This window comes from Phacochoerus africanus, chromosome 11 (assembly GCF_016906955.1).
Source record: "Phacochoerus africanus isolate WHEZ1 chromosome 11, ROS_Pafr_v1, whole genome shotgun sequence".
Taxonomy (NCBI): domain Eukaryota; kingdom Metazoa; phylum Chordata; class Mammalia; order Artiodactyla; family Suidae; genus Phacochoerus; species Phacochoerus africanus.
The window spans coordinates 39,594,164-39,610,615 of record NC_062554.1 but is presented as its reverse complement, the minus strand read 5'-3'; the positions used below and the strand labels follow the sequence as shown (position 1 = coordinate 39,610,615).

Here is a 16,452-nt window from a genome sequence, read left to right as displayed (position 1 = left end):
TTAAAATCTTCTTACTGATTATTTTCAGCAAATACCCTAGCAATAAGGCTGTTTGCACAGAGAAAGTTCTGAAAGCCCAAAGAATTCAACTTTATAGGCAATTTGCAGACAGGTCACACACTGACAATTCTCTGAAAATGAAGCTTTTTTGGAGTGCTCCAAACCCATTCTGTCCTCTCCCTATTGACTGCTAGTTTGCTGGTCCTCAGGGCTTTACCATAGTTGCACGGCTATTGTTTTCTGAGGGTACTTGAAGAAGTGGAGTGAGAGGGATGGGAATAGGGCAGGTTAAAATGCCACAATGCTCACTGTGCTTAATGAGATTCAGCCATTTTTCTTAAGCAAATGCTTCTTGAATTGTTGCAAGTCTTTAGTTCATTACTTTCTAGAGTTCTGAAAAAGTTGACTTTGACTGTTTTGCTCATTACCTTTCTGGAGGACTGGACTTTTCAGAGGTCGTTGCTCCACTACTCTGTGTTTCTCGTGAAGAAACATTTATGAATATCTCTTAGATTCAATTCTGCGCTTTTTGTTTTCTTTCTACTCACACAGGTGAATACTTCCTTCCTCTTTTCTCCTTCAGTAAGTAAATTAAAATCAGAGAAGAGAGATGAAGAAACATATTTTCTGATTTTTTTTTCCCCTCATTTCCTTGGGCTTCAGTGTCAGGCAGGGGCAAGGTGGCCTGAAGCTCTTTCTTTCCAAAGAAACAAATATAAATCCAGAAACACAGTCTTTCTAGTTCTATGATAGCCACAAAGTGAACTGGGATAGGAGACATGTTCGCTTAAGAAGAGTTGGAAAGAATATGTAATATTCCATGGGAAGAAAGCAAGAAAAAGCAAAAGGCTTCTCTGCCTGAGTTTCCTGCAGGGAGAAGAGCGGAGTTTCTAAACGGGCCAGGTATGCGGCGATTACTCAACTCTGAATTTCGCATCTCTGGTATTAACCCTTCTCATAGCTTTCTTCAAATATCAGATGCTGAGCTGAATGAGATGCAAAATAAAACCGTGACCAGTACATTCCCTTTCTTGAGCAAAACTGGAATTGGCAAAGGGTCACGGGGACAGATACAAAGAGATTCATTCCTGGTGATATCCTGGGCCAAATTCCAGAAGCCAGTTCATTTTAGGGAGGAGTGGGGGGAGATTTGCATGCATGACCTCACCCAGAAGATCCAGCCCCGGAGCATATAAACAGAGGAGTTGCAGGTCTCCCCCAGTCCCAGCAGTTTGCAAACAGACCATGGCAGTCCTTGGTTCCCCGCTGCTGCCTCTGAGGCTGTTTCTGTGCTTTGGACTGCTGTTTTTTTCTGCCAGCTGTACTGATCACACTGACCAGTGCATGATCTTCAACAAGGTCACTTCCATCCATAACTCAAGAATCCAGGTCAACCCAAAGGTCTATGAAAGCAACACAGTCTACACAGGTAAGCGGAAGCCATTCTGTTATCCTTTGTTCTCCGAGGGGAGATAACCAGGACTTCAGAATGTACCTCTCCATCCCTGCTCTCAGTTACACAAATAAAACATGCGTTTTTGACCCAGATGGGGCGTGCAGGCGGAACGGGAGAGAATGAGAGCATGTGGGAGAGTGGGTCGGGTGGGACTCTTTCTGCATGGTCCTTGTGGGGACCTGAGCCACAGGAGTCACTATGGCCCAAGCTTCAGGTTAACTGAGTTCCAGCAAAAGCATAACTGTGGCAAGTTCTCTCGCTGAAATAAATGGGGCTTTTTTTTTTTTTTTTTTTTTTACTTAAAAGGGTCTTATAGGGGGGAGGGGCATTTTTATTATGTTAAGGGATTGTAATTGCACCACAGTTCGTAGTCTGTTTTCCTATCCACTTGACAAAGCAACACCACCGTGGACGAGGGGGCCCTGTGCGCATTTAGTCTATGGGAGAAAACACTAGTGAGCTACACAGTAATACTTACCCCGCCTGGTAAGTGAGGAGCCGAAGCTGAGAGAAGTTGAATGACTTGGTCGGGGTGTCTTGGCTGGTAAGCGGCAGAACTGGCTCTTAAATCTTAGTCTCTTCATTCCTAATCCAGTGCTTTCCTTTGAGGGGCCTAGAAATATTTTATATACATCCCCGGGGGGATCAGTCAAACCTACAAGTCAAGGCAAGTGCTCTCTGATGACTTTCATAATAATGACAAATTTAATAGGGCTGTTTACATGCACTGATGCCTTTGGCCCTCACAACAACCTATCAGGTAGATCCTGTTGTCCTTCTCAGTTTGTAGATGAGAAACCGGAGGGAGAGAGGCTAGTGGCTCCTCCAGATCACAGAGCTGCTCAAATGATGGCCCTGGGATATGAACCCAAGCCTTTTAGCTTCAGAGACTCCGCTCTTTTTGTTTTGTTTTGTTTTTTCTTTCTTTTTTCTTTTTTCCATTTTTTTCTTTTCAGGGCTGCGCTTATGGCATATGGAGCTTCCCAGGCTAGGGGTCAAATCAGAGCTGCAGCTACTGGCCTGCACCACAGCCACAGCAACACAGGATCCAAGCTGCATCTACAACCTACGCCACAGCGGACAGCAACGCCAGATCCCCAACCCACCGAGTGAGGCCAGGGATCAAACCTGGATGGATACTAGTCCTCATGGATACTAGTCAGATTTGTTTCTGCTGAGCCACAACAGGAACTCCCCAGAGACCCTGCTTTTCACCACTACCCTAGATGCCACTCAATGACAGTATTGAGAACTCAGACATCTTACTGTGTGCTGAGTTCTGTTGGAAGGGTAAATGCTATACTCTTCCCCATTTGACAGATGAGTACTGAGGCACAGGGAAGTTAAGGTGTTCACCCAAGGTCCCTAGTAGGTAGCATGGCTAATCCCTAAATCTAAATCACAGCCAAGCTTTGTTTGGCCAGGATGTGCAGCTTTAGAAGCTGCCTCCTCAACTATCAGGTCAGCCTGCCTCAGTTACAACTCCAACCAAATTCTGCACAGAACAGCAGGGAGCTATCAAACCCACACTCACGGTCCACAGATCCCAGGCTTCAGTGGAGAAGGACCACAGCCTGCCTTCTCACACTCATGCTGCCTGGTCCTTTTTTTTTTTTTTTCCATGGAATCTGTCACCAAGCGCCCCAGCTGAGGTGGGGCTCCCTGTGTCCCACTCCCTCAGGCAGTGGCTCTTATCCTAACCAAGGCAGAGAGGGCAATCTTGTAATTGAAGATGAGAACCAGGGGGGCACATATATGACCTTGCGTACAGGGAAGGACCTGGATGGGCAGAAAGACTCCTGCAAAAAAGACCTCAGGCTTCTGATTTAGGATCACACATCACAAAGGAAGGGATTTTGTTATTGAAATGTTAGAAATAGAAACCTGTGGGAGTTCCCATCATGGTTCAGCGGAAGCGAATCTGACTAGTATCCACAAGGACCCAGGTTCAATCCCTGGCCTCGCTCAGGGGCTTAAGAATCCAGTTTTGCTGCGAGCTGTGCTATAGGTTGCAGGTGCAGCTCGGATCTAGTGTGGCTGTGGCTGTGGTGTAGGCTGGCAGCTACAGCTGCAATTTCACCCCTAGCCTGGGAACCTCCTTATGCCATGGGTGTGGCCCTAAAAAAAACACACACACAAAAGAAATAGAAACCTATCTTGTGTGCACAGGTAGGGGATAGGGAGGTGGGGTGCGGGGGTGACAGAGGAGCCTTCTGAAAGTAGGAAGACAGGAGAAAGAAGACTCAAAAACCAATCCATAAGACCGCTTAAAAGGGAACGTGCTGAATGAGAGGGAGCTCACAGCCTTTACAGAAGCGATGGTAAAGCAGAGAGAAAGGGGAAAGAGGAGAGGAATGGAGGCTCCTTGAATGCCTACTATGTGCCAGGCACTTCCCCAAACCCCATCTGATTTCATCTCGGAACAGCAATGTGTTAAGCTCTGTGATAACCTGACTTACTGGGGTAATGGTTTACAATGAGTCAAAATCCTATGCTGTGGGAGGCGTGAAGTACCGGATTCCACACCCAAACTGCACAACAGGCTCCGTGATTTCCTGGTCTCGGATCATTACAAGACCTCCCTGGGACCCGGAACTTTGGGGGAGAGTTGGGTAAATGCCTGTACAGGCCAACTGCTTCTCCTGATTTTAACACTGAAAAAATGTGTTTCCTTTTCTTTTCTTTTTTTTTAAATGGGTACACTCTCAGCATGTGGAAGTTCCCAGGCCAGGGACTGAATCCAAGTTCCAACTGTGACAAGGCTGGATCCTTTAACCTACTGTGCCGGGCCGGGCACACCTCCCCAGTGACCCGAACCACTGCAGTCAGATAATTAACCCACTGCGCCACAGCGGGAACTCCTAAAATTTTTTTTTTTAATTTCGGGGTTTGTGTTAACATTGGTAAGACATGTATCAGTGGCTTGGTAGTTTCTAAGACACAGCTGCTGCTCAGGAGCTATCTTAGAACAGGTTCTCTGGGTCTGCCTTGATATCAGGCAAAGAAGCTCATGAGGCAGTAGCATATGTATGACGACTGCGCTGGATAAGCATCTGCCTCCATCTTTTTTATTCGATGGGCGAGAGGAATGTAACACGCTTGACTCTTTTCCTTCAGCTTTAAGGCACTGCAAATATTGGATGCACAACTTTTTTAAAAGTTGATCAATGAGTAATTATGGAGTATCCTCCAGGTGCCTAGCACTGGGCTGGCCAGATCATTACGTTTTTCCTGTAGAGTTGAGGACTTAATTACATTCATGTAGATGAAACTACAGGGTACCATACAAGTCAGAATGGAACTAAGTCCTCAATTCTACAGTGAAAAACACAAATGACTGAGGAGTGCGAGGAAAAGAGGGCTAAATTGGCCCAGAGGTGGAATATCAGCAGGATCTTGGAGAGAAAGTGGGGACGAGATGTGTGATGAGAAGGAAGGAAGATTCCAGAGAGACACCAGATCCCAGCAAAGGCCAGAAGCAGGGGAGCCAGGAGCGTCTGCAGGAGCAGAGGAAGCCTGGCTGTGCCAGGGGGGGGGTGCAGACAGAGGAGTGAGCAGGGTTATGGGGGTCATAAGAGCCAGGTGCTGGGTGCTGGGCACTGTCATTGACAGAGCAGAAGTGGGAAGATAAAACCAGAAACGCCTAGAGGCTCTGGAGAGAAGAGCACGATGATGGTTTTGGACAGGTGTGTGTCCATCACACTTCAGCAAATTGTAGTTGGGGGAGTCTGATCGGGCTGCAGCCTGAAGGGAGGGGACCTTGGAGGCCTCAAATCTGGGTAATACAGATAACGAGAAGGGAGGAGAGGAGGATCTAAGCCAGAGGAAGGGGGGAAAGCAGAAGAAAGGACAAGAGGCAAGAGCACACCCACAGGGGAGCTGATGGGCTTGATGACTGACTGGATGACACTGACACTCGTCACCATCCACCCCGCCATCACGCCCAAATCTAAGACAGATGTCAGTTCTTGCCGAACAAGTTAGGGCCCGGGGATCTGGCTCAGCCACCTTGATTGGCAAAAACAAACAGAACAGAGGGATGTTGTGTCTAAGCATAACAATTGCAGCGTCTCCAACACCCACCACTATGAAAGCCTTCACATTCTTTTCTTTTCTCTCCCTGGAGCTTTTCTGGATAAGGTGTCATGATCTCCACACTTTGAGGGGTAACACCATTGTCCCCAGACCTAAAACCTACCCTAGTGCACAGTGGGCATTCAATAAATATCTGTGGGGAGTTCCCACTGTGGTTCAGCGGGTTAAGAACTGACTAGTATCCATGAGGATGTGGGTTTGATCCTTGGCCTTGCTCAGAGGTTAAGGATCCAGTGTTGCTATGAGCTGGGGCATAGGTCTTGGATGCAGCTTGGATCTGGCGTGGCTGTGGCTGTGGCATGGACCGGCAGCTGCGGCTCCAATTTCAATCCCCAGCCTGGGAACTTCCATATGCCACAGGGGCAGCCCTAAAAATAAAATAAAATAAAATAAAATCAATAACTAGCATAACATTTAAAAAAAAAATCTGTGGCGTGAACGATGCACAGGAAAGAAACCAAGGTCAGAGGTGAAGTGATTCGGCCTTAAATGTTAGAGCTAGGATCAAGGCTTCTCTGATCCTATTGGGCTACATGATCAGTTTTCTGCACTGTGTGGAAGAGAAGCCATTGAAGGAATTTGGGGTGACTGAGAGGGTCCTTAAGAATAATACCCGAGCATTGAGAAATTTGTTGACAGGGACTCTTCTAAGCGAGGAAATGGACAAACTGAAATATTCTCTTGAAATTCCCTCCCCGTTATATATCATTAATGCCAAAAATACCAAGTGGAATTGACAAGTGTCCCTGGGGTCCCTGTGAGCACGTGCTGGGCTGGGGCACCGAGAACCTCATTGGAGTCGGCGGGGGGGGGAGGTTCCGGAACTCTCAGTGGTGACTTGACAGGTACTTGGACTGGGACCCCTGAGTCTCAGAGCCCATCCTCCCCACCCCCGCCCTCAATGTCAGAGACCAAGAACTTGAGCATCTGGGACCAGGAAGCGAGCTTTGCTTTGACTTGGCAGTAATGGCCCCTTATTTCCTGAAGCACTTCCCAGGAGGCCCCTGGAGCCCTGCTCTTGCATCGACCTCTTCTCTCTGCCCACCACGCCCCCACCCCCAGAGAAGGGCAGATAGGATCAGGGCTCAAGAGGTTCAAAGTCAGCCAGGATCCCACCTGGTATGTGGCAAAACCAGGGCCAGAATACCGGTGTGCTTTTGTCCACCTTTTCCTGGAGAAAACTTGGAAAACACAAAAAAGAACGAGGAAGAAAATTAAAATCATCTGTCATTCCACTACGGAGAAATCACCATACTTAGTCCCTTGATGTATTTCCTTCCAGGCTTCTGTCAATTTGTTGGACAAAAATGGGAGTATACGCTACATACATACTACTTGTTTAACCTTTTTTCACAATTTTGATTTCATGTCCCTCCTCTCCTGTCTTGCCGCCCAGATGGCTGATGGTTTCCTTGTCATTTCTTCCTAGTGTCAGTTCCTGTGAATAACACGATTAGCTCTGTGGTCATGAAAGCAGTCGACATGCACCACTCAGTCATTGGCTTCTGGCAAAAAGCAGACAGGAATTGCACCAGCAGCGCCTTGTACCACGTGAAGAGCCCACACGACCATGTCTTAGAGGCAAAATGGCTCTCTCCTGCCTCCACCAACATAAACGCCGTCGAGCTACAGTAAGAACTTGTCTGTGTGTGGTGTGTTTTGGGCTTTTACAATTTCATATTGGGTTTGCGCCTTACTGCTCTTTGTCCTACCTTTTATCTCTAGGAGTTTAGATACACACACACGCACACACACACCTACGCGCACTCCAGCTAGGCTCGACATAAACAGACTAAATTGGTGTTAAAGAAAACTAGATTGTGGCTCAGCAGGTTACAAGCCTGACTCGTATCCATGAGGATGCAGTGTAGGTCAAAGACTCAGCTCAGATCCCGAGTTGCTGTGGCTGTGGCGTAGGCCAGCAGCTGCAGCTCCAATTCTACTCCTAGTCTGGGAAATTCCATATGCCACAGGTGTGGCCCTAAAAAAGCAAAAAACAGGAGTTCCCGTCATGGCTCAGTGGTTAATGAATCCAACTAGGAACCATGAGGTTGCGGGTTCGATCCCTGGCCTCACTCAGTGGGTTAAGGATCCAGTGTTGCCGTGAGCTGTGGTGCAGGTGGCAGACTTGGCTCGGATCTGGTGTTGCTGTGGCTCTGGCGTAGGCTGGCAGCTACAGGTCCGATTGGACCCCTAGCCTGGGAACCTCCATATGCCACAGGTGTGGCCCTAAAATGACAAAAGACCAAAAAAAAAAAAAAAAAGCAAAAGACAAAAAAAAAGAAAAGAAATCCAGAGCTGGACAATAAGTCGTTGAAGCAAAATGAATGAATGAATGAATAAAATAAAAACAGATTTTATTCAGGACAATTGCAATAAGAGAAAAGAGACAGTATAGAATAAGTCTCAATTCTGAATACAACATGGACAAGTGGGAATTTATAGCCAAGGAACAGTGTTGGGGAATCAGAGAATGGAAAATCATTAAGAGGAAACATCAAGGCCTATAAGAGCCAGTCGGGCTTAATGAACTAACCTATAGGATTCTTGCTGAAGGCAGGCTAGAGTGATCAGCTATCAGCTAGGGGATAGAAGGGGAAGAGGAATTCAAGCAGATAATAAGGGTGATCAGATATTGAGGGTGGGAAGTGCTTGCTAAACTGATTTATGAGGATTCTAAAATTGGATTTAAAAAGGAAGTACACAGATGGGTCTCAGAGAAGGTTCCAGAGCCCAACTAAAGTTTGCTTGAGCAAAGAATCCTTGTTACCAGCATCCTGTTGGCTTCACATTCTCTATATTCCCTCCTACCCCGACCAATTCATTCCTATTAATATGGGGCCGACAGCACTCCAGAGCTGGGCGGGGTTGGGGGCAGCAGCAGCAAACAGTCAAAAAAAAAAAAGACACTCTCGTCCTGAAACTATCTGGGCACCTTGGTGTTCCCCTCTCTGCCTCCCTTTCCTCCAGGCAATCCTCTAGGAACCCTTTGCTAAACCAGGGGTGCAGAGAAGCTGCCTGAAGCCACAAGCCTGGGGGAGGGGTCGGCTCGGCTCCCACTGTCACCAAACCAAACTAGGGTCCGCTTGCCTGCCGCAGAGCAAAGCCAATTTACTGACACCAGTTGTGGCAAAGGCACGTACAGGGTTTATTGCAGGTGCCAAGCAAGGAGAATGGGCAGCTCAAGTGCAAAAGACCCGAACTCCTCAACTGCTTACAGGGAAGATTTTCTGGGGGTTTTTTGTTTTGTTTTGTTTTGTTTTTGCCTTTTAGGGCCCCTCTCGGCATATGGAGGTTCCTGGGCTAGGGGTCACATTGGAGCTTCAGCTGCCAGCCTATGCTATAGCCACAACAACGCTGGACCCGAGCCTCGTCTGTGACCTACACCATAGCTCACAGCAACACTGGATCCTTAGCTCAATGAGTGAGGCGAGGGATCAAACCCGCAACCTCATGGTTACTAGTCAGATTCGATTCCACTGCGCCACAATGGGAATTCCACAGGGAAGGTCTTTTAAAGGCCACCTTCGGAATGAGAGTTGCAGGGGGCATGGCTTTCTTCTGATTGCTTGGTGGTGGTGTGGTAACAGAGTGGTGTTTCAGGAATCTTAGGCATCAACCTGATTCCATCCAGTCTGGGGTCTGGTGCCCGTGGTCAGCACGGAGTCACCATCCTCCACCTGGGCAGGGGTCTTAGTTCCTGCAGAACAACTCAAATCTGTGTCAGATTGTTATATGGATCTCTTGAGGAGAACTAGGACTCTGTTTTATCAATAACTTGACTGAAATTTATCAGTTTCTTGACTTATTTTCCTTTGTTTCTGCGTCCCCCCACTTCCGTAAGTAGTAACTGCTAAGTCTACTCTTTGGAACTCCGAGAAGGTCTAGGAGACTAAAGCCTCTCTCTGTAAATAAGAAATTGGGGGACACAGATGGGCTTTTGTGCTGGGGGGGCCCTTCTGAAACTTGGTTTCAGTCCCCCCTTTTCTTTGATACTCCTCAACCCTGAAGGGGTATGGGGGGCAGGACAAGGAAGAGACTACAGTTTTGGATAGAGAGGTTAATCTTAAACCCAGGAGGGGAACTCGATTTTCGGAGGAGTCAGTTTCACCACTACAAGAAGAATCATTTTAGAAAAACATAGATTCATTTTAGAAATGGCTTGCAAGCAGAAAGTGTTACGATTGTGTAATAAAACTGTCTTCCTAGTGTCACACACAATGGACACACTTAGATTCTGAGATGAAGCCACCTGAAGACTCACACTACACTTTAATTTACTCCCAGCTAAGGATCTGTTTTGAAGTACACTTTAAGTACCAAATGTTGAAAGATCCTCACACCTGCAGGCTGCGATTTTGTGCTGAGAGGGCAGGTCTGACCAATGGGCCATGTCCACTATGAACAGCCACTGGACCCGGGTGGACAGTGGTGATGGTGAGGCTGTCAGGCCACTTCACCCTCTCCTGCCATGCCCTGGGCCTGGTCAGACCTAACTGGCTCTGAAGGACATACTCCTATGCTCCTTGCAAGAGTAGAATCCAGGCAGTTTCCTTGTGGCTCAGAAGGTGAAGGACCTGATGTTGTCTCTGGATGGAGGTTCCATCACTGGCCTGGATAAGTGGGTTAAGGATCCCACATTGCTGTAAGCTGCATGGGTAGCAGATGTAGCTCAGATTCAGCATTGCCATGGCATAGGCTGCAGCCGTAGCTCGAATTCAATCCCTAACCTGGGAACTTCCCTACACTGCAGGTGCAGCTGTTAAAAAAAAAAAAAAAAGGTAGAACCCGAAGGGAGCTGCTACAGTCCAGCCTCACAATGACAGCAGCCTCTTAGCAGCCAGGCAGGATTAATGCGGGCGATGATTTTCTTATTTTCTCACTCCCTATGGCCTCCACCCTCCATGCGACAACAGATAAAAACCAAACCGTAAGACTCTGCCATGGACACAGCACCTTCCCACTGACGGTGGGGATTGAGACGCACTGGCCTCTCGGCCTGTTCACAATGCACACACCAGCCTCCATCAGCAGGGCTGACGAGGGGAGGGGAGAGCAGCATCCACGGTGGAGGAAGCCCGCTAGGCCGGCCAGGGCACAAAAGCCAAGGTGAAAGGCTCCTGCCGCAGAACTCTACAGTGAGGTCTGGGGGTGGGGGTGGGGAGGGCCTGTGCAGAAATAATTACCGAGGTTACACATCTGGTCTTCACAAAGCCCTGAACTCCCAGGTCAAGTTCCGCTAAATGTTTTCTCACTCCCATAACTGCCCCTGCTTCTCCACCACCCCGACCATCCTTCCTTTACACTTTCTCCGTCTGAAGGGACTTTCAGTGCCGTCAGGGTAAGAACCATGCCTGCCAGGTCAGCACCAAGTACAGTGACTGGCGCTCTCATTAATAACACACGCAGGCACTGGACCTGATGACCACAGACCCGCTGACATTAGCGGGATGAGGGGGAGCAATGACGTCACGGAGGCTACTGTTAAGTCCATAGGCAGGTGCGCCCAGGATGGGTTTTACAAGCAGAGACTGGCCTGAACAAGGACCAGTGGTGGACGCCGGCCTGTGGGGAGCTCCAGGTGGCGAGTTGGTGGGGGAGGGCGACGGAGGTGCTCTTGCCCGGAGTGAGCTTGTGGTCCAGACAGTGCAGTCCAGCATGGGTGAGACCAGTACTGACCGATCTGCTGGTTGTGCCGCAGAGACGGTAAGCACAAAAGGAACCAGGAGGTTGGGGTCGCCTGGGGAGGCGGCGATGGGAGCTGAACTTGTGAATCCCTCACCATCCTCTCTCCTCGGTGTGCCCTCCACAGAGTCTTCGTTGTTGATTTCCACAAGGAGGCTACAGCTTCTGTTCTGAAACTGGAAAAAAGTGGTAAGTTCCTCCGCCAGCCTATTTATATAATCTAGCCAGGAAATCCATCAGCCTTGAAAATTATCTTGTGGGTGCCCTAGAAAAAAAGAGTCTTCTAATCGGCTGTTACCCAGATACCCCTTGAGTCTCCCAGCACCTTGAGATCCACTGGAGATGTGCTCCACCCCTTAACCTGTGTCCGTGGAAAGCAAAAGCCAATTCTGAGGGGCCTCCGATTCTCAAGGTCACGCGCGGCTCCAGGCTCCAGCTTTCTCAGAGCTGTTTCTGTTCAACATCACACAGACGTGGATAGGAAAGTCAGCTCCTTCCTCAGTTTCCATAAGAATTCCCACTGGCTGGAGTTCCTGTTGTGATGAAACAGGATAAGAGGCGTCTCTGGAGCACTGGGTCGCAGGTTCAGTCCCCTGCGCAGTATGTGAAGGATCTGGCGTTGCTACAGGTGCCGTGTAGTTCACATTTGTGGCTGGGATCTGATCCCTGGCCTGGGAACTCCAGAGGCCATGGGCCGACCAGAAAAAAAAAAAAGAAAGAAAGAAAGAAAGAATTCCCATTGGCACAAAGGCTTCATCGGTAGAGCAGACTCTACTGAAGGGTTTAAGGGAGATTTGCACAAAGAAGGGTTGAGCACGTAGAAAACCAATAATCTCATTAGTTCTCAGAGCAGCCTTTGGGCTCCAGCACAACCACCAGGAATGTCCGCTGGCCTTTCCCAGGCTCTGGTCCTCGACTTCAAACCATCCTAAAGCCCTCGCCTTTGTCTCCCTTCTCTGCCACTTCCGTCTCTCTTAGTCCTGAGGAGCTAAATTCAAGAAACTCAGGTTCAGAAAAGATAGGTAACTTGCCACACAGACACTAGGACTCAAATTCCACATCTTAGACTTTTCCCCACTTTTCCTAGACTTACATTAAAACTATAAAGGCAACTCTTTTTTAATGAAGTTTTTAAATACAAGCTTCCACCTAGAACAAGAAACATTAGATCTGTCTGGCTAACGTGAGCCGCCAAACGCTGAAATACCTCTAGGGCGCCACCTGCTTTCTGGTCAGTCGCACATTGCAAATGCTGCCAAAGGCGTGTCTATTTTCAATAACAAATGCTAAAGTGAGTTTGCCTAATGAAACTATGCTATGAAAGCTTTAACTGTTTCCTTGGTAGTGTCCCCTCTGTGAAAACAGTGGGATGTTATTTTCTTTCTCCAGGACACTTGAGAAATGAACATTCAAATAAATGCCAGGAAAGGGGGGGGAAAAGGTTTGTTTCTAGTCAGGATTCCTTAGCTCCATGCTAATAAAATCCAGATTTAAAAAACGGAAAAGGGGAGTTCCCGTCGTGACTCAGTGGTTAACGAATCCAACTAGGAACCATAAGGTTTTGGGTTCCATCCCTGGCCTTGCTCAGTGGGTTAAGGATCCAGCATTGCTGTGGCTGTGGTGTAGGCTGGCAGCTACAGCTCCCGATTCGACCCCTAGCCTGGGAACGTCCATAAGCCAGAGGTGCGGCCCTAAAAAAAGCAAAAAATAAAAAATAAAAACCAGAAAGGATAATGGTTGTGTTCAGATTTTCGGTTCAGCGGTGTGCTCTAGAAACATCTGTGCTGAGGAAATGCTAAATGAGACGGGACAATGCCACAGAGCTGGAAGTCACCTGGCAGGGGGCAGAATGCACAGGCCCGAGCAAAACACCGCCCATTTCCCGTCCTCTTCCTCTGCGGTTCGCTCTGCGGTTCACTCAGACCCTTGGAGGCGTCATTGCCAAGCTCTAGTTTTCCAGGATCAGACAATCCCTTGGGCTACAGGCCTGGCTTTCTCTGCGTCTTCAAGGCAACCGCCCAGGGAACCGACATGAAGCCAGGTCCCTGCATGTGAAATTGATCAGCGCCTTAGACACCACAGAAGGGGAGTCACGTGTGTGGATGGGACCTCTGCCCACTTCCTTTAAAGCAGATTAGCTGTCCTCAGGTCTGGATGATGTCCAGCTCTCATGACCTTCACATTCAACCTTTGAAATTAGCAAAGGAAAAAAAAAATTACATTGTCCCACTCTGGATCATATATGCACTGATGGACTAAATTCAGCATTAAGGACACGAGGGCATTTGAGGCGGATTACCTAACTAACAACAAACTCAGTGAGTAGTTACATAAATCTAGTATAAATTCCTTCTCTGTGAGACCGTACAGACCTTAAGGGTAAAGCACTTCCTCACTTTCCATCTTTCGCAGTCTCTACCCCCTAGTTTCCCCTCCTCTACACACCCTTAGCCCCTGAGAGGTGTTCACCAAATTTTGCTCATGAACTCCGGCTCCAGCGATCCATCAGATTAGCCCCATTCTCACCTTCCTGTCCCCTCATCACTCAAAAGAGGTGCTGATGTCACTGTTTTTCCTCCCCCAGGGACAAGCCCAGCCTTGATCACCAAGCTCATCACCACGAAGTCAAATACAGTCACAACCACCAAACCAGCTGTCATCACAACCCACACCACACACAAAAACTCAGCGAACAGAGTCTTCCGCAGCCCCGTGAGAGATGCCATTCAGATCCTGCTTGCCTTTCTCACCAGCAAACTCCTCTTCTAGAAGGAAGCTGGGGGAGCAATCGCTCCTGCCTCCACTGAATCCTTCCATGCTCAGTCCCGAGCCAGGGCTCTGACCTGTGTGAATGAAGGTCTTCCGTTGTCAGAGGCACAGCAATCCTGCTGCTGCTTCTGATCCAGACTCGGTGGAGGGTAGTCCTCTCACTGCTATTTAACTGGATCTCTTAGGACACAGATTAGGCTTTTTTGTAACTACTCAGACCTCATCTGGGTGTAACCTGGAATTCTGGCTTCCTGTTTAACATCTTGACAGCCAACACCACAGCCAATCTAAACTTTTGTTTAGATGCAACACAAGTAGTTATTTGAAGGGCAGGAAAATAAGAATGTACCATGTCTGAGTCCCCAGGAGTAGGGAACGATGATGGTATAAAGGCATTATTTTCTATGTCATACCAAATAAACTACACTTTGAACAAGAATAATGAATGTGTTAAATTCAGATGTCCTTGACAAGTGATTAACTTAAAATACCGAAAATGTCATCTAATTTGATTTGTTTATGTGGGCATTAAAAAAAAATCAATGGAATGGTGAGAGTGTGTGTATTTTCAAGGCCAGCTATAAGGGTAAAATTTTCTCTATTCTAATTTGCCTCAAGGGCAAACCGGTCATTTTTCCCCTCGTGGTAATTTGCACTAAAAGAGATGGGCAAAACATTATAATAGTCATCATACAATACGAAACCAAAAATAAAACTAAAATGATACCCACGGGAGTTACCTTGTGGCAGAGCAGGTTAAGGATCCAGCATAGTCACTGCAGTGGCTTGGGTTGCTGCTGTAGCGTGGGTTCAGGCCCTGGCCTGGGAATTTCCACCTGCCATGGGCACAGTCAAGAAAAAGATGCCCCTGACAAGGACTAAAATTCCTCATTTGTTGTTAAGACATGGCTAATGTCTGACTTTTCACTACTTTCTCCCTCCGGCCTCACCCTCACCTCCACCCCTCAGGCTCTATGTAGAGTCTCCTAGCTTTTCTGCATCAGCTCCGGACTTCTCTCTTCTGGTAGAGACTCTAAATAATGTAAAGGGGTTAAATACATTCTTCACGATAGAGAGCTGAGTCAAGGGGAGAGGGGCTGAGAAGGAAAAAGGAAAGGCAAAGTTTGGGTTGAGGACCGTGGGGGCCGAAAGAGAAAGAAGCGTTCCTGGAGTTCCCGTTGTGGCTCAGGGATAACAAACCTGACTAGCATCCATGAGGATGTAGGTTCGACCCCCGGCCTCACTCCGAGGGTTAAGGATCCAGCACTGCTGTGAGCTGTGGTGTAAGTCACAGATGCGGCTCTGCTTCAACCCCTAGCTTAGGAACTTCCCTGTGCCATGGGTGTGGCCCTAAAAAGCAAAAAAAGAAAAAAAAAATGTTTCCTGCCTCTATGGACTGAAAAGAGAGGCCAGCGGATTCCCCAGGTGCTGCTCTCCACGGCAGTAGGGTTCTGGTAATGTCCTGCAAGTGATACAAGTGAAAATCAGATTTATTTTACTCACGACTGCTGGACAGTATTTCTTTGAATGTGGCACAGCATCGAGACAAGGACATATGACCACCCTCACTCTGCTTTTATGTAAGTTTTATCCATGTATATAGATAGAATGAAGTGAAAAATATATACCTGATATAACTGGGAAATCATTTGATATATGCAAAAATATCTGCACATCTATCTACGCATACGTATATGACCTATATGTAAAAATAGCTCTAGACTCAGATGCTTGAATCCTACAAACTCAAAAAGCCTTTGGCTAAAATAATAAAATGTGTAGACACAGCACATCTCAAGAACTTGGGAACTTTTTAAGTTATTTTAACGGTTGAGTTATTTCTTTTATCTTGTATTTTTTTTAAGCCAAACAAACCTAGATTCAAAGCCCAGCTCTTCCATGTACTAAGTAACTTTGAACAAGACTCTTAATCTCCTTCAACCCCAGATTCCTCGCAGCGAACTGGAGCTGACTCCTGCCTTAAAGGGCCTGGTGATTGAGACACTGGCCATGACACACAGTGGCTAGTATGATGCTAATTCACAATAAGCCAAAAAATGCCCCAAACCTGAAGTCAGGTAACTACACAGACATCAACACAAGCTCAATGAAGGCAGAATGCATAAAAAAGCTGAAGCGCTTGTTTTAAAAGCACCGGACTAGGTCCTGGGAAACAATAAATAAGACAGGGCTCTGGCCCTCAGAATACATCATCCCCCACAATGTGGAGAGGTTGCATTTCTCCCTTTTTTTTTTTTTTTTTTTTTTTTGCTTTTTAGGGCCGCACCAGCAGCATGTGGAGGTTCCCAGACCTGGGGTCTGATTGGAGCTACAGCTGCCAGCCTACACCGCAGCCACAGCCACGTCTCCTTTTCTGAAGTTTTCTCCTTCAAGAAAGGAGCCGTGATGTTCTCCCTAGTACCTTGGGAATTACTGAAAATTATTAT

The 16,452-nt window shown here is 47.5% G+C and overlaps 1 protein-coding gene across 1 annotated transcript; it reads left to right on the top strand.

The window, feature by feature from the left end:
• The first annotated feature begins 1,203 nt into the window (after positions 1 to 1,203).
• On the top strand, positions 1,204 to 14,444 carry PLET1 (placenta expressed transcript 1). Its single transcript, XM_047754037.1, has 4 exons — positions 1,204 to 1,429; positions 6,981 to 7,182; positions 11,364 to 11,425; positions 13,821 to 14,444. The coding sequence occupies exons 1-4, from the start codon at positions 1,246 to 1,248 to the stop codon at positions 14,003 to 14,005; spliced, it is 633 nt and encodes a 210-aa protein (XP_047609993.1). The 5' UTR covers positions 1,204 to 1,245; the 3' UTR covers positions 14,006 to 14,444.
• The last annotated feature ends 2,008 nt before the right edge of the window (positions 14,445 to 16,452 follow it).

Bases quoted from the DNA above. Each gene is read 5' to 3' on its own strand.
- PLET1 (XM_047754037.1), top strand. From the start codon at position 1,246: ATGGCAGTCCTTGGTTCCCCGCTGCTGCCTCTGAGGCTGTTTCTGTGC. The intron at 1,430-6,980 runs GTAAGCGGAAGC...ATTTCTTCCTAG, and splicing joins AAGCAACACAGTCTACACAG to TGTCAGTTCCTGTGAATAAC. The intron at 11,426-13,820 runs GTAAGTTCCTCC...TTCCTCCCCCAG, and splicing joins TCTGAAACTGGAAAAAAGTG to GGACAAGCCCAGCCTTGATC.